This window comes from Cnephaeus nilssonii (assembly GCF_951640355.1).
Source record: "Cnephaeus nilssonii genome assembly, chromosome: 13".
NCBI classification, from domain to species: domain Eukaryota; kingdom Metazoa; phylum Chordata; class Mammalia; order Chiroptera; family Vespertilionidae; genus Cnephaeus; species Cnephaeus nilssonii.
Window position 1 is genome coordinate 27,205,681 of NC_137084.1, and position 18,927 is coordinate 27,224,607.

General features: G+C 36.5%; 1 protein-coding gene across 2 annotated transcripts in view; it reads right to left on the reverse strand.

The window, feature by feature from the left end:
* Window positions 1-18,927, reverse strand: part of ANO5 (anoctamin 5) — a 63,319-nt gene that overhangs the window by 26,023 nt on the left and 18,369 nt on the right. For both annotated transcript variants that reach the window (XM_079787415.1, XM_079787414.1), the window contains 8 exons: window positions 18,294-18,407; window positions 14,833-14,901; window positions 12,305-12,589; window positions 7,879-7,992; window positions 4,800-4,915; window positions 2,459-2,593; window positions 1,996-2,101; window positions 1,848-1,908 (listed from right to left, as the gene is read on the reverse strand). In XM_079787415.1, coding sequence (XP_079643541.1) covers window positions 1,848-1,908; window positions 1,996-2,101; window positions 2,459-2,593; window positions 4,800-4,915; window positions 7,879-7,992; window positions 12,305-12,589; window positions 14,833-14,901; window positions 18,294-18,407 — 1,000 coding nt within the window. The remainder of the gene's footprint in view (window positions 1-1,847; window positions 1,909-1,995; window positions 2,102-2,458; window positions 2,594-4,799; window positions 4,916-7,878; window positions 7,993-12,304; window positions 12,590-14,832; window positions 14,902-18,293; window positions 18,408-18,927) is intronic.

Consider the following 18,927-nt stretch of genomic DNA (forward strand, 5'->3'; position numbering starts at 1 on the left):
GTCCCATAATTCAAGTTTGTTCTATAAAAAAGTAGGCTTAAATTATGTATAATGTTATACCATTTATGTAAAGTTATATGAACACACATGCCCGCACAGATAGGATAAAAGATTCTAAAAAATCAAGGCCAAAATAATAATTCTATTTCTGGTGATGTTAACATAATTGTCTTTCTGTTTCAATATACTACTTGAATTTCCTAAGATGGGTATTTATCTTCATTATAAACATGCCAATTAAAAAAAAAAAAGCACTCCTACTCTTCAGTACAGAGCTTACGTATGCATTATTTTCAGGTCTCAAGCCGTAGGACAAGGGTTGTTTTCTCACATCTACTCTGCCAACTCATCCTTTGATTCAGCTTAACTGTTAATTAGTATTTGTACTAAAACAAACATCCTGAAAGTTCTGTTTTCATGAAATTTGGACTAGATCCTCAAAAATCAAAGCGAAATCAACTTGGCTACAATAAGCTTTTCTGAAAGAACTAACTGAAGACAGCCCCGCCTCAGAATACAGTGTTGCTGGGAGCTCCACACATGGTTGCTCTTCTGTTTGTGATGAAATACAGAGCTGGTGTGGTGCACAATCTCCCTTAATGGAAACAACTGAAAATTACTAAATATTTTTAAATTTGTGCACCTATCTTTCACTTCTGACTCCAATTAACAACAGAGGCAGGATTTGGCAGCCACATAATGAAATACATCTCACAATTTACCAAACTTGAGGTTGCTGGAGAACTGCAAGATTTCTCTATCCTCTCTGCTCGGTGAACCTGGGTGTTCTCTCTAGACCACAGCAGCCAGGCAGTAGTGACAGAAACCCTTCAATCCCTCTACTTCTCACACACACCAACAAGTTTTGTTGTCTTTTTGCTTGGATCAAGCTACCCTTGTCCTTTGCCCAGTTTTTAAGTGCACATATTTGTGTTTGCTAAATATTTTTTTTTTATTCAGGAAAAAAAGTATATATTTTTCCCAGAGTCCTCTGAATTTTGGGGCATGTTTTAGAAGTCTGCAGGACTCCTCTTACAGAAAATACTTTCCTATCTTATAATACGAACAACTTCTTAACACTTCTACTTCCCATGTAATATCCTGGAATTAAGGGCTGTTCCACTTTAGAACTACTTCCAGATCTATTTGAAAGTTTTTATCAAATAGATCTGAAAGCTGGCACTACAATTAGCCACAGGGAACTTAGATTCAAACACCAACGTATTAGCCCTCTATACCTTTTTAAAATTCTTATTCCAGTTTTTTTCCATGATTCAATATCCTCTAGCCACCAAATATTTGTTTATTCTCTCCTGAATTAACTACTTATTGACCCTGCTTTTTACCATAGTTTTGGGAAACAGTGTGAGCTGAATACATAAGAAGCTTAAAAAATTATGTTGTCTCTGCCTGACCAGCAAGGCTCAGTGGTTGAGCATCAACCTATGGACCAGGAGGTCATGGTTGGATTCCCTGTCAGGGCACATGCCTGGGTTGCAGGCTCAATCCCCAGTGTGGGGCGGGCAGGAGGCAGCCGATCAATGATTCTCTTTCATTATTGATGTTTCTATCTCTCTCTCACTTTCCCTTCCTCTCTGAAATGAATAAAAACATATGTTAAAAAATAGTGCTGTCTCCCAGAGAAAGGAGCAGATGATTAATAGAGGCTTTTTTCTTCTTTTTTGACCAAGGATCAAGGATCAAAGACCACTGATTTGGAAGCCGTCAGTGTATTGATGCTAGATACAAATACCTGTATCTAAAATCACCTTTGGTATGTTACACAGAAGGGCCATATACCACATAACATGGAGAAAGCTATTTTTTATGTGACTATATATACTCACCCCAAATTCCCATGAATATTGCAAAGAACACTGTTGACTCATTATCAAATAAATGAGAGACCTGTAAAAACAAAAATAATATCACAAAGACAATTTAGTTTCCAATGCAAAAGGAGGGAAATTACATTTTACCAAAATACATACATACCTTTGAAGACAAACACGTAGAATTTAGTCTCCAAAAATCACACAATAAATCACAGAGTGGGCACATGATAATCTGACCTCCAATCTTAGGGTCACAGACTTCAATGCTGCAGAGGGAACAGCAAAGTTATTTTAAAAGTAATGTGTGTTTGGGTGAGAGTCCAAGCTGTTCTGATCAGAACAACTTTTCATACAGCTTCTCATATGGCAGAAGTGGGAGTGAAGCAGCAATTTCTTCAAGTTATGCTTTGAAGAGCAGAATCTTTAGAACTAGTCCTTAAAAACAGATTTTTGATAAAGCACCTAGTGAGGGGGGTTGCTTGGGTCTTTTTTCAGAAACATCACTCATCTGCTGCCATAAAGAAACATTCTGAAACAAATGCCCCAGGAAAAATAATAACACCAGTTTCAATTAGCGTAAGATCAAGACATTTTCTCTATTTTGGCAACTCAGCTACACTTACCTGGTTGTGCTAGAATGCATGGATAATAAGCCATAAATAAAACAAGCTAAACCAACTATAGCTGCAAGGACCAGCATTTCTGTGTAAAATCCGAGAAAGACAAAATACATGCCAATTTTTTCTCCATAATAATTCCTGTAAAAGAGGATAAAAGTAGAATCAGAGGTTGGAAGAATAACATAGACCAGACAGCCTTTGTTTTGCATTCAGACAAACCTCTATTCTAATTTTGGCTCCACAATTTTCTGGATGTATAATTTTCGTAAAGTTACTAAACTCTCTGAACTTTAGCTTCCATGCCATAAAATGCAGGATGATGTTTATCCAAAGAATTGGTGTAAGGATTAAAAGAGATAGCATATCTAAGTAGAAAGCCAACTGAAAGTTAAGTTTTAATTTTGATATAATATAGGAATTTGAAAAGTTTCTAAATTTAAAGAGTTTTGCATGTTTGAAATGAAATGGAGAACATTATGCAATGTAACTTCTAGCACCTAATTTAACAAATCAAAATGACATGCACAATCTGCACAGACTTGTGCTTTATCTCTCTTTCTGAAATTGAAGAAGTTACTCTGATCATCTATTAAGCAAGAGTGGTTGTCTTTACAAAGCTCCATTTCCCCCAAGTTTGGATCTCTGATGGATACAGTACTGTAGAATTGTGAGGCAGGCAGCACACCACAGGATTAAAAGTGACTGCTCAGTAAAAGTTCCATAAAATATACAGTTCAGCTCTTGCTTACAAAGAGGTGAGGAGTGACAGCATTACTTGACATAAATGTTAAAGTCTGACACCAAGCTTTTTGTTGTGGCTGTTTTTTTATGTTTTTTTTTTAAAATATATTTTATTGATTTTTCACAGAGAGGAAGGGGGAGGGATAGAGAGCTAGAAACATAGATCAGCTGCCTCCCGCACACCCCCTCCTGGGGATGTGCCCGCAACCAAGTTACATGCCCTTGACCGGAATTAAACCTGGGACCCTTCAGTCTGTAGGCCGATGCTCTATCCACCGAGCCAAACCGGTCAGGGCTGTGGCTGTTTTTTTAAACTCAGTAACCCTTAAAGAATCCTTCAAGAAACTTAAGAACATAGATCAGCTCACCAAATCCATAAATTCTTTCCAGTTTTATACTAGCATGCTATTTATAAATCTATTACAGCACACAATATGAAACTATAGTAATTTTAAAACGAAGGCAGATCTGAACATAAAAGCATAACCTTAATTTCCCAAAGAGAAGATTTTAAAAATTTTTCTCACAGTCAATATTAGTTTTATTTAACTTCCTTATTTTTAAAGAATTACATTTTCCTCCCTTTCAAATAGCAAGAATCTTATTTCGTGAAAATAAAAAAGTCTCAAGAAATAAAATTCATATAATGATTTACAGAAACATTAGTTTATATACTCTAGCTATCTTTTATTCTTAAAAGTTTCCCCTTATTTGCTTAGAGAAAACTATTGTGATAACATTTCAATTGATGTGGATGCTTGCATCAAAATCAGTCTCCTAAAAAGGATGCTGTACTAACATGGCAGTAGAAACATTAATCACCAAGTGAATTGTTCTAATCTGCTTATTCCTTTACTGAAATCATAGCAGGAGGCCCCTAACATCCTGTATGTATGTAGCATCGTAATGGTTTGAAGCAGAAGCCTGCAGCCATAGTCTTCTTACTTAGCTAATAAAACTAAGAAATTGTCTGAGAGCATGGAACTCAGACAGGCTCAGACACTAACCTTGTCAATTGCCTGAGCCCAAAAATGAAAGAGGGGGAAAAAAAAGAGGTTATAGAGCAATTGTCTTCACACACACACACACACACACACACACACACACACACACACACACAGCTATACCCAACCTTTCTGCTATCTTCTAAATTCCTGGACTGAGAGGAAAACAAAACAAAAATATTATATATTAAGCAGTAAGTGCTAGCTCCTGTGCTAAAAAACATATCTCATTTAAGAATCAAATAACTCCAAAAGGAAAGTACTAGTCATTCCCATTTACAAATGAGCATCATAGAGGTTAAATAACTTGAACAAGTTTAGATAGCTTCTAGGAGGGAGAACTTAGATTTGAACCCAGCCTACCTAAATACCAAGGCCCAACCTCTGAGCCACTGAGCTATCTCTGCAGGGTGGTTAATAGCATCTGGTAACAGCACTGTGTTCACAAAGGAATGACTAAATGATAGTAGATACAAAATTGGGAAGGTGTAAAATATAGTGGGTAATAGTAGTAAAAAGAATGGAATATGATGCCACTGTAAATAAAAATCACATTGTCAAGTTTTAATCATCAGTGTGATCTTATGTAAGAAACTTACCTAATCAAGTCTAAAGGCTGCTCCTTGTAAAAATAGGAAAACCGAGCCCAATTCTGGAAAAGGATGTACCTTTGATTGGTAGGATTAGGAGGTTCTGATGGCTTCCAATATTGACCCTACAAATATTCAAGAAGAAAGTACATTAATGAGCAAGCAAAAAAATGAGGGTGAAAAGTAAACCAACACAGCTTTTATGAGGTTAGTGAAATATAAAAGTATTTTAGACCCTGTTTTTAGGCTGGGATTTTCATGTGAAAATGAATGAATGTGAAATTATTTACTCAAATCTATAATCCTATATAATAAAAGGGTAATATGCAAATTGACCAAACAGCAGAACGACTGGTCACTATGATGCACACTGACCACCAGGGGCAGATGCTCAATGCGGGAGCTGCCCCCTGGTGGTCAATGTGCTCCCACAGGGGGAGGGCTGCTCAGCCACAAGCCGGGTTGACGGCAAGCACAGTGGAGGTGGCGGGAGCCTCTCATGCCTTCGCAGCAATTCTAAGGATGTTCAACTGGGGCTTAGCCCCCTTTCCCTCAGGGAGCCGGCCTGAGCAGTCAGTCGCATATCCCCTAAGGGCTCCCAGATTGCTAAAGGGTGCAGTTCAGGCTGAAGGATGCCTACTCCCCACCCCTGAAAGCACGAATGTTGTGCACCGGGCCTCTAGTAATCTATAATAATAGTGATTTATTTATTAAATTCTCACACCCAATTATTTAAAAATGCAAGTTTAAAGTTTGAGGGTCTGGCTTTACTCAAGCTGTTCTTTTCACCAGGAGTACCCTTTCTTCTTTACTAAAATCCAGCATAATATGCACAGCTCAGGATGCATATGAATTATATACCTGGCTGGGACTTATAAATAAGCTAATATTTTTATTGTAGAGATTGAAAGATAAACCTCAAAAGCAGTTAAATGGGTGATCCAGTCATACTGCTATGACAGGAATGCCCTATAGGGAACCTGATTGTCTGCACTGATAATCCATTTCCCAAAGAACTTAAAATCTATACAACAAACTTTAGCACTTAGCCTCAGTACTGATTCATGCTTAAGTTCTCTCTCCACTGTTAGGTATTGTACAGGGTTATTAACACCCCTCAGCAGAACATGGCCTACACAGCTGTTCAATACATTCTTTGTAACTGCTCGCCTAGACAAGTGAACTGCTCAAGACAGCAATAAATAAATACCCAATTTATAATTAAGCATATGTGAATATCTCTATGTGATAATGTGTAACATTTTATATTATCCAGATCCCAACAGTTTTCTTCTTCTGTAGCTAATCCTACTGAATCTTAAGGACTGAAATAGAAAAAGAAGCAGCCTAACTGTGTATCTGGAAAAATGATTCTTTAAATACATAAAAGGAAAATCCAGCATATAAACTTGAATTCAGGGGAAAGGGAAGAAATAAAAAGTAAAATTAACAGTAAATTAAAGCTCTCGCTAACAATGGTGCAGTAACACTAATAAGCATACTGGAAGGCTAGATGTATAGATTAATATTTCTGGTGACTGAGGATATTTGGTCTTTTTAGTTTGGCTTTATGATTTGGGATTAGGAAGAGGATTAATGCCCTAAAAACAAACAAACAATCCTCAAAATCTTCAAAGAACTGAATGAGCCCTTATGTGAAAAAAGACTGACAAAATAAATGCATTGCCAATGTTTATTAACCTACTATAGATCTCTCTATTTATGCCCATGGCATTTTTTAGAATCCATAATCTGCTAGAATTTATTTTGCCTCAGGGAAAAAATATGGGGGAAGGAAAGGGGCAAGGCTTGGAAGGGCAGAGAGGATGGTGTCACCTGAATTGATACTCCTGTTGAAAACTGTATTCATTTTGGAAAATTCTGCTGTACCCTTATAGGAACCATACCACAGATAATCAACTAACCAGTACTGAACTGACTAGAGTCAATTAGCATGCTGCTGAATGAATACTGACAGAGAACAGCTGGCATAACAGTGTAAGTCCCAGAACAGAGAGAGCTTGGCTTTGGGTTTTTCAAAACTACTACAACAACACTGCCTTCAAAAACATAAGCAATGACTTAGATGCCACCTGTTTAAATGGAAATACTTGGTTCTTCTATATTCCTAAGGAATGTGTTTCTCCAACAGAGAGCATGTCATTAAAAAGTCTTCTGTAAGTATCAAGGAGTAAAACAGTAATAAAAGAAATGAAAGTTCCAAGAGATGATGCCAAAATAGTTCATATATGTTTAGCCATATAATGTCTACTTCCAATGGGTGGTGATATTTAGACATGTAATATCTAAAAGGAAAGTTTTCCCTCAGAAGCCCCCAGAAACTAGGCTGTCAAGATTTCAGGTTTGGTTGAACAGGGCATCATAAAAAATGTCACTTCCTTGTTGATCTTATGAAGCTCAATAATTTTGCACAATGATCTGATGGCCTCAAAGAATAATTCTTCTGAATTTCAGTTATTTGTCTGAATCTTTCTTATGGGCTGAAGTCTTTAGCTTGTTTTGAAGTTGTGTACATGCTTTATTTCTCAGAAATTCCTAGTCTATGAGTGATTCATTGATGTCTTCCAATGATACCTAACACAATGCTTTATATATAATTAAAACAAATTATTCCTTTGATGAATGAATATATGCATGCATTAAGGGCAGTCATATAATTCAACTCTTTACTGCTTTAAAACTTTATGATAAAAGATCTGATGAATTCAGATAGAAATTCCAAATATCATGCTCTAAAATGTTTTACTGTAACTGCATTTTCAATATGGGTCCTAAAAAAATCATGTGCAAATGTAATAATTTTCCCCAAATGAATTTATTTCTATTAAAACTTCAGTGTGAAGAGGCGCTAACTTTGTTTCAGAGTACTTATAATTATAAATTCTTTCTCTGCCTCCTCTCAGCTTGGAACTAGGGTATCTTTGGGGATTTTCCCAACACGTGAGAGATTTAAGCAATCTGTTAAAAAAGAGAAAGCAAAGGGAAGATTCTTTCTCCCAATAAGGCAACCTCTGAATATGTAAGAAGGAAAATGGGCTCAGTATTTCAAAACCAAACTAAGACTTACATCATGGAGTGGATAGGCAGCTGAATAAGTGTGAGAAGTCAGCAGTCTTTCAATCCCAAACTTTTTCTTCCCATCTTCTATGCCAAAAGGACATCGTGTAAGAATATAATAAACCTGTAAGATAAGCATAAAGTGGCATACATTTCATGACTATGCTTTCCACATTTTTGTCAACCACAATTTAAAAATGTCTACTTTGTCTGAATGTAGATAGGGGCTCTGATTACAGAAAGAACATTCTCTTTGTTGTTTGGGGGAAGAGGTGAAGGGTGGGACTATATGGAGTTTGCAGGTATTTCAGCTCCTGGATATGAGAGCCTCCTACTCCCTTAGGGAGAGTAAAGAGTGAATCATAACTTATTTTGCTTCTCTTCTCCCACAATCCTCTGGAAGTCTATTGTGTCAGAATTCCTGCCACAATTAGGGCTTCAAGTTGGAGTCTAATGTCACCACCAACAATTCAATTAGGGGAATATAGAGTAGAACTGATATTTGGACAAGCTGTCTCAAATACTTCTTCATTTAATTACTCTGATGATTATTGTCTCTGTTATCTGAATTTATTAACTCAGATGATCATCTCTATAATTATTGTGCAATCACTCATCTTTATATCAGTTTTCTGTATATACTGTAGACTTCGGTCTCTTCTGCTCTTGTATGTCTGTCAATTCAATCTTACCTGCTTTTTGTGTTCCAGCAACTTTTCAGAATTTCTGCCTTTCTGATTGTTATTTACATCATCATTATTTATATTAGTTTCTTAAACTGAGTATTTAGTAGGGGTGAGTTCAATTAAAATAGATTGTACTTAGGACAAATAGGAAAAAAGCCAGCCAAATATAAAATTTAAAAATTGTATGGGACTTCAGATATTTAAAGTTAATCTAGTACACCAAAAACTAATACAATGAAACAACCTGGCATGGCTCAGTTGTTGAGCATCAACCTATGAACCAGGAGCTGGTGGTTTGATTCCTAGTCAGGGCACATGCCCAAGTTGTGGGCTCGATTCCTAGTGTGGGGTATGCAGGAGGCAGCCGACCAATGATTCTCTCTCATCCTTGATGTTTCTATCTCTCTCTCCCTCTCCCTTCTTCTGTGAAATCAATAAAAATATTAAAAAATAAAAGAAATTTTATATTTTTGGATGAAGACAACTAACCCAGATGAACACTTCAATTACCAGTTGAATTTGGGATGAACAACATGGCAAATGGTTCTGTCAAATCAGACTAGGAGGTGGGGGTTATGAATATTCTTTAAGTCATATGAGGGAGGGTGGTTCTCTATGCAAGCAGTTTCCCAGAATGAGAAGAGTGGGGGTTTTCTTTAAGTGTCCCTATTTTCCAGGGCTACAGAATGCAGATAAAATTCAACATTGTCCGCACTGATATAAAAATAGACAAAGAGGTCAAAGGCATAGAATCAAGCCCCTCAGAAGACCCATGCCTACATAGATATGTGAGTTATAACAAAAGTAGAATTGTAAGATAGTATTAAAAAAGAATGAGTGTTTTCAGTAATTGGAGCAAGTTAAATGACTATACATATAAGGGAAATGGACTCCATCTCACACCACACAACAACAATTAATTCCATGTGGATAGCAGTTCTCATTGTGAAAATCAAAATAATATAACTCCTAGAAGATAATGTAGGAAATTAACTGCATGATCTTGGTGGTAAAATTTAAGAGCATTATTCATAAAGTAAAGGCTTGAGACAGTGGACTACATTGAAATTAAAAACATCTGTTATCCCTAGCTGATTTGGCTCAATGGATAGAACATCAGCCTGTGGACTGCAGGGTCCCTGGTTCGATTTCAGTCAAGGGCACATGCCCAGGGTTGCAGGCTCGATCCTCAGTAGGGGTCAAACAGGAGGCAACCAATCAATGATTCTCTCATAATCGATGTTTCTATCTCTCCCTCTCCCTTCCTCTTTGAAATCAATAAAAATATATTTAAAAAACAAAAGAAACCATTAAAAAAAAGAGAGAAGCACAAAGTAGGAAAAGATCAATAAAATATGTAATGAATGGAAATATATAAACAGTTGTTACAGATCAACAAGGGAAGATTTAATTTAAAAGCAGACAAGAGACTTTAGCAGGGATTTCATAGAAATGCTTTATCTAAATGACCAATAAACATATACATGGAGATCAATCGCCTTCCTATCAGAGGAATGCAAATTAAAACCATAATAACGCATACACAAATAATTTCCATATGAAACAACACAAATAAATGGAAAAAAGCTCATACAAAGCTAAGTTAACCATCCAAGTAAATGCTGAGACAAATGCTGTATGATTCTTTTTTTGCTTGTTTCTTTTAATTTAAACTGATCTCTGCTGTGAGAAGTTAGAGTTGATCTCTGCTCCGGAGAATGGGAATAGTGATTGGGAGAAGGCACTAGGACTTCTGGGGTTTTAGATTTACTCTTCTGATGTGGGTGGTGGCTACATGGCTGTGCATTTTGTGATAACTCAGTGAGATGTACATTTATGACTTGTAGGTTCATGTCTATTTATGTTATTAGGATTCTAAATTAGTACATCTTTTTATAAAGCAGGACAGTGCAGTATGTATAAAATTTTAAATGTGTGTGCATTTAGATCCAGAAATTTTATGTGGTATCCATTTTGCAGAAAAATTTACATATATGTTGAAATATGTAAATACTATGCTGTAAAGGGCAGAATTATTTGTAATATCAAAAAGTTGGAAATAAACTCAATGGCTGTCAGAAGTAGAAATGTTTAATAGAATTATGTTACATTTAAATAAGATGTTACAAAATGAAGACTGTGAGGGGCATATGTCACATGGTTGTGAATATATTTTTAAAAGTATGAAATTCTATACCAATGTAAATGCTCTTGCAATACTGTTCAATCTGTACATACATAAACTATAGTGTTTGGAATGAAGTTAGTAAGGAAAGGACTTTTCTGCATTAACCTCCCAAATAACTTCCTCAACAGAGCAAGAAGAGCATTGCTCTATGAGGGGAAATTGTTGAGTTTTAAAACTAAATTAACCTAAGGTACTGACACTCTTTACTAACAACAACTAAAGATGAATGAATACTGACATTTCTGTTCCTGATCAAGTTCCTAATTTGTCCCTATAGATTCACTGGTCTTTTGTTAGCAACTTTTCAATGTAACAAGGATATCTGAAGTACTTCACAGTTTACAGAGTGTCTCACCTACATTCTTTTATTTCATTTTCCAAATATTTCCAGTATTATCATTATTTCTATTTTAAGAGAGGTTATATATTTAGAAAGAAGCAGACTCATGACCTGAAACCAGATTTTCTGATTCCATGCCATGTGCTCTTTATTTATTTACCTATAGGCTGCCTCCTAGGTTTGTTGTTGTTATTTAATCCTGGTAGAAAAGGGGACACAATTTTTAATTTGTAGATTCATACCATTATATGTACATTAATTCTAGGCATTACATTTTGTTTAATATTTCTGTCAGTGAATTATTAAAAAATAGAGGTAGGAACTAGAGAATTATTATTTTTAAATCCTTCTAAGACACTTAAAAGTACTGAACCTAAAGGGAATGAAGTCTCCAATTGCTCAGGGAAACAGAGTAAGTAAAATCAAGGGAAGGATCTTGTGATTGTTAGAACTCTGTTGACTACATTAATATGCAATAGAGAGAAGGGGTAAGAGCAACAAAGAACCTGCATTTTTTCCCCTCTAAAACCACACCAATAATAATAATGTCTAACACTTACTGAGCACTTCCTATGTTCCAGAAACTGTTAAAGCCTCTCATACCTAAACTCAATTCTCAAGGTAATGAGAGGTAGATATTATTCCTATCTTAACACAAAGAAACTATGGCACAGAAATGTGATTCTTTAGAAGAGAGGTTTTAATGGTGAACTTAAAGAACCTAGGACTACAAATGGAGAGGAAATATTATTGTTGAAAAGACTAAAAATGGTCTTAATGAAAAGAAAAAGTTCTGTGGTTTCTCAAATGCTAGCTATATATAAAGCATTCCATTCCTATTTGGAACAACCAGTGTTCCTCCAACTATGCACTACATTTACAAAACCGAACTCTAAGATCATAAAGCCACTTTGCAAAGGTCTTTAAAATCTAAGTCCTGTTTTCAATTAAATGCCTTTCCCAGCATTGCATGATGTCTCTTTCTTTACTATATCCATAATGCCCACCATTCGATTTTAAAGAACAGTATGAGAAGTAGGGAGGTTAACATACTTAAGTGGACCAAGTGAAATTTCAAACATGCCCAATACCACTAAATAAATTATCAAAATTTTCACAGAAGCACCTGCTGACACAGTATTGCCCATGCACACATATAAAGGAAAACACAGGCACACATCCCTTACTGGGAGGGATATGCCCAGATGGCTTTTCTACCTACAATTCTGTTTCTGGATGAGGATGGAAAGAAGCTTGACTTGTCCTCAATGAGGAAGAGTTCCTGGCGATGTCTGCTAAATTGGACAGTGAAATATTCCGGATCAGGATGCTTCACATTCCTTGGGAGCTTCAGAGGCCCAAGAATGAAGTGAAAGGGGGCTTTCTCCGGTCGGGGAATATCACTCTCCTTAATAGGCCTTTTGATTCCCAACACTTCAGCATAAGTAACTAATACCTCCCAAGGGGCATGGATCTTGACAAAGTAAGTTTTTCCATCTTCAGAGTTCTATATAAAAAGAGGCAAAATAAGAGAAAGTTTACTAATATGTTTATTACTGAGCTAATTAAGGAAAAGAAACAGAATTATATAAAAACACAAATTAAAGATATCACAGCATTTTTCAATCTACTGAAATTCAGCAAAACTTTTAGAAGAGCAAATGCTCAAGACAGTTGCATACTGTGTGTGTGTGTGTGTGTGTGTGTGTGTGTGTGTGTGTGTGTGTGTGTGTGTATATATATGTTTTACATAGAGGGTGTCCCAAAAAATGTATACACATTTTGAATAATTATTAATTCCAATGGGTTAAATCTGAAAAGAAACATCAATTGAATTATCAGCTGTAAAATATGTATACATTTTTTGGGGACAGTATGTGTGTGTTTGTGTGTGAGAGAGAGAGACAGAGAGAGGTAAAGAGATAATATTTTAAAATATATATTTCAGTGTCAATGTATACTAGCCTGAAATCCACAGATATATATGTATCTGGGCAATCTCTTAAGTACTGATTTAGCAACTAGCCATTTGCTCAGACTTGTGCTTAGGGTATATGTGGAACACTTAGGAAGTATAAGATGTAGTCACTCTTTTTTCCTAACTTCTATGTATAGCCTGAACTTAGAGCATGTATAGCCTACACTCTTGTTTCTGCTAAGGGCCATTTGGATATTTATAACATCACTCAAGGGCCATCCTATCTAATAAAGAGGTAATATGCAAATTGACTGTCACTCCAACTCACAAAATGGCTGCCCCATGTGGTCAAAATGGCCACCCCATGTGTACACAAGATGGCCACCACAAGATGGCCAGCAGGGGAGGGCAGTTAGGGGTGACTGGGGCTGCAGGGGAGGGCAGTTGGGGGAGACCAGGCCTGCAGGGAAGGGTAGTTAGGGGTGACCAGGCCTACAGGGGAGGGTAGTTAGGGGCAACCAGGCCTGCAGGGGAGGGTAGTTAGGGGCAACCAGGCCTGCAAGGGAGGGAAGTTGGGTGGGACCAGGCCTGCAGGGGAGGGCAGTTGGGATAAGCTCTGCAGGGGAGGGCAGTTGAGGGTGACCAGGCCGGAAGGGGAGGGCAGTTAGGGGTGACCAGGCTGGCAAGGGAGGGAAGTTAGGGGTGACTGGGCTTGAAGAGGAGGGCAGATGTGGGGGGACCAGGCCTGCAGAGGGGGGCAGTTGAGGGTGACCAGGTCGGCAGGGGAGGGCAGTTATGGGTGACCAGGCCATCAGGGGAAGGCAGATAGGGGTGATCGGGCCAGCAGGGGAGCAGTTAGGTGCCAATCAAGCTGGCAGGGGAGTGGTTAGGGGCAATCAGGCAGGCAGGCAGGCGGGCGGTTGGGAGACAGCAGTCTTGGATTGTGAGAGGGATGTCCAACTGCCCTTTTAGGCCTGATCCCACTGGGCATAAATGGGCAGTTGGACATCCCTCGAGGGGTCCCAGATTGGAGAGTGTGCAGGCTGGGCTGAGGGATACCCACCCACTCTGTGTACAAATTTCGTGCACCGGGCCTCTAGTACAAAATAATCAACTTACAAATTAACCTGCTATATTTGATCAAACATTTAATTAACTCACTCCTAATGGCTTAGCAGGGCCACACCAAATCCCAAACCCTGACCTAGAGGAAGTACTTTAGATAATAAGGGTTCATTAAACAGAAGAATAATTATGTTATAGTTATAGAGTGTGTGGTATAATACATATTTATTACTTCAGTAAAAACAGGGATAGATAAGAACTAATGAGTGTTAATTTAGAACTAGAGAGTATTAGAGTTTCATAGACAGAATAGAAACTTAAATATGGCTTTAAAAATAATTTTGAAGGAAATTCTAGAAAAATAGTAAATGGTAGTGGGTTAGAAAAAAAATTTGTCATATTCATGAACAGAAACGTTCCTTGGCTTAAATATCAGTTGTACTACAAATTAGCCAGGCTAACTAGATCGGATGCCAGATTATAAGCAGCTTTCAAAATGACAAAGATATGAAACAAAAACCACTTCACTTTCTTCATATCCTGAACAGATTTATTTACGTCTATTTGTGAAGTGTTCTACTCATCATCTCACAGAGCAAAAACCAACTTACCTGAACAACCATAGGTATTACCATTTCCAGTGTACACATTTGTTGCCAAAAAAACTAATGTATTGCTCCCAAGACAAGATTTATCTAGTCAAAGGCCAGAGTAGAAGGAAAGAACATTTTAACACCAAGGTTCTGGTATAAATTAACTACTTTTACCCTTTTGTCTTCAATTTCCAACTCAAGACCTGTTTTTCTGAGGTTTTCTTCAAACTTTTTTCTTCTTTCCTATGGAAAAACGAATCAATAGAATTATGCAGAACACTTCTATTTACACTGTGATAAATAGACTTGTTACATAATGAAGATGCCTCCGACGGTCCACTGCCCCTCCTATGGTTTCATGTAAAAGTACTCTATGTAGTATCCCCATTTCAATGTTATATGCTGCTTTTCACTGGGACTTTAACCCATAATATAACTAGAAAATTCCAATATATCTAAGGATAATCTCCAGGAAGTGTGCAAGATCTCTATCTGAAAAAAAAAAAAGCACAAATAACAACAACAACAACAAAAAACTAAATAACAACAAAAAATAGAGAAACAGATAATGCTTCTAGTTGGGATGACGCAGTATTACAAAGCTATCAATAACCTTCAAATAAATGAGATAGATAATACAATTTTAAACCAAAATATGACTTTTAATCTTAAAGAACAGAACAGGTCACTTAGAATAAGTAAAATTAAATTAAATGCAAATAATCATTACTTGTGGGCTTCAAAAGTATGCACTGATTGCTGAAAAAACTTTTGGTTTTAATTATGATTTCATTGTGAAAAATTTCATAATAATGGAAATTTTAAAAGGCTTTGCTAGGAAGTTAGAGGACACTCATCTTCAAATGGATACCTTGAGATGTAATGAAACTTTACAAGGAATAAAATATTCTTTTATATCCTTATTTTAAAAATATATTTTTATTGATTTTAGAGAGAGGAAGGAAGAAGAAGAGAGAGATAAAAACATCAAATATGAGAGAGAACAACTGATTGGCTGCCTCCTGCAGGCCCCACAATGGGCATCAAGCCCACAACCCGGGCATGAGCCCTGACCAGGAATCAATCCATGACCTTCTGGTTCCTAGGTCAACACTCAATCACTGAGCCATACTGGACCAGGAAATATTATTTTAATATGTCCTTTCCCTCCTCTTCTAATGTTTACTATATGTTCACTACATCTCAGAACAGGCCTGTGATAATGGTGCAAGGTCTCCTTTCTCAGCTACTTTTTCATAGTTGCCCTTCTCCTATGTTACCAAAGAAAGACAAACAGAAAACATAAAAGTAGAGGGACATTAAATGTATTGAATGTATTGTATCAGGCCTTGGACAGTGTGGCTCAATTGGCTGAGCAATGTCCTGCACTGAAATGGTGCCAGTTAGATTCCTGGTCAAGGCACATGCCTGGGTTGTGGGCTCGAGTCCTGGTTGGGGTGATTTCAGGAGGCAGCTGATCCATGTTTCTCTTTCTCTCTCTCTCTCTCTCTCTCTCTCTCTCTCTCTCTCTCTCTCTCTCTCTCTCCTCTCCTCTCCTCTCCTCTCCTCTCCTCTCCTTTCCTAAATAAATAAAACCATATTTTTAAAATGTCTTAAAATATTGTATCAGTATTAAAAAAGTGAATAATCCTTCTCATTGTAATAACAAATGCTTTTGCAAGTGATATAGTCACCTCTGAGTTTGAGGAAATAGGATTGTTACTTCATAGACCATTAAACTCTACTTTTATGATGAATCACTTTGTAATTTGTATAATTAGGATTTCAAAAAAAGATTAAAATTGCTAGAGCAATAATCTTTTTATTAAAATCTATTCATTTATCTAGACAAGCTTAATTCACACTAACATATATAAAAACAAAACAGGACTATATTCAAAGCTGAAACATCTCATTCTAGGAATAATTCTATTTCACCCATGAACAAGAAAATATTTTTAAGCCCCTCTGCCCATCTCATTAACTGATGCATTTATCATGAGTTTACTTTTTTAAAATAACATTTTATTTAGACCAAGTGGTGATATTTTATTTATTTATTTTTATTGAGATCAAGTGGTAGTATTTGTTCTTGCTTTTTTTTTATATGGAAGAATTAACAGCACATTTGTTTGTTCAAAAAAATAAACACACAAAAACAGCCAAGTAAAGAAGAACAAAAAAATATAATTTAAAAGAGAGAAGAAAGACTTGCAAGAGCAATATCCCTAAGCAGGCATATGAAGAAGTTAGTATCACAGGCTTGAAAGTGCTATCCTTAGAAAGACCTGCCTGCAAGAGTGGCACTCAGGTCTGGGAACTTGGCTTTCGGGTGGGTTCCCACAACTCCCAGAAGTGATAAAAGTTGCTCACTTTACCTTAGCTGTTATATAAACAATGCAGTTTATGCTAATCATTTGCTTTCCATCTGGGACTATGACATGTTAGTATGTGCTAGGCAGAAGCAGAAGGTGACCAGCCCTCAATAATATCCTAGGGCACTTAGTCTTTAATGGCAATCCTAGTAGACAACACTTCACATGTTACCCAAGGAATTAAGTGCATTCTATACCACTCCACTGAAAGAAAATTCTTGTGAGCTTGCACCTGGTTTCCTCTGGAGTTTGCCCTATGCATTATTTATATTATTTCACTGCGAATAAAACACGCCATTGCATATGACTATATACAGTGCATGTGTATCCTTCTAATGAATGACCAAACTTCGGGGTGGTATTGGTGACTCCTGAATAGTAGGCAAGAAGAAATGGGAACCAGGGTACAAGTGGAAGTGTTGGCTGTAGGCAGAATAATAGTTTTCTATGATAACAGGAAGAACAGTAGATTATGCAGGTGAAGATGCTGGTGAATGGACAGATGTGATGGGAATTTAGAACTTCTCTTCTACTTACTTCAGCTTTCCCAGTGAAGTAGAAAAGTGTGGTCAGCTAAGCTTGAAAATGGGGAGGAGGAATTGGAGGTGAAAGGAGAGAGAAAAAGTTGTAAACAGTCATCCAGGAAAGTAGAGAGCAAAATAGAATAAACAAGTAAAGTACGACAGCCAGACAGTATTAAGGACCTAATATTTATTGAGCATCCATTATGCTTCAACCACTGTCCTAGGCATTTGGGTATACAGCAACGAACAAGACAAAGTCCTTGGTCTCATGAACTTAATTTATAGTGTTTGACACAGCAAACGAGTAAAAAAAAAAAGTAAATTCAGAAAGGGACATGTTATAACGAAAAGAAAATAAGATAAGGAACAGAGCATAATCTAAAGGAGATTTCAGATAGAGTGGATTAATGAAAACAAATGAAAATTGCAAAAAAAAATACATTATGTTTAGACATACAACTCAAATTTTAGAGGTAACATTTAACATTTAAGATAAACTATATAAAAATAGAAGAAGTAACTTTGAAGAGGAAAAAGAAGTTAGTCCAAAAAATAAAACTGATTTTACACATTCATTCTTAGGCTGCCTGTTTTGTAGTCTTCTTAACCAGGTTCAACTTTCAGTAACACTTCAGAGGCCTCTGACTTTTGCAATATAATTCATTGGGAACATACCTGTCCAATTATAGAACGTGTTTCTTTCTATTATTATCATTTCTTTCACATAAGTACTTACTATCTTTATGTCCCCTTCTTTCTTTACGTCATCAACATAGGAAAGCACAAAATCGATTTGCCTAATCCCATCTCGGAAGAAGATTGAGTCTTTGCTTTGTTTATCTTTATCAAACTGGAGGAGACATGAATGACAGAACAGTTTTATTTTAAAATGGCAAAAACATGATATCCTTAATCAGCTAAAATTGGGTCATCATCTAATTTTTTTTAGTCCTAAAATGACAGTTGAAGACAAGTATCTAGAGTTTTCATCAACATAAAATTATGCTTATTTTAGAAAATGAAGTTCCATAAAGGAAATGTTTATTAAACAACAAGGATTCAAGATGAAACTGACTATATTAACAACAAGCATACACAACAACAATGATGCAATATACCCAAATATAGAATGAATATTTGTATACACTGATCCCAAAATGCATGTTCAGAGAGAGACTTGCTATTTTCATTAAACAACATGCCAATTAGTTCAACAAACAATTAATGGTCACACACTACTTTAGAATTAGTTAATGAATCTCACTATATTATGATTTCATAAAATTGCCTATTCTATGATTTAATAAAATTGCCACTTTCTAATTCAACTTTTGAAGGGTTCAAATAAAATCAAAGTGCAGTAAAAAATT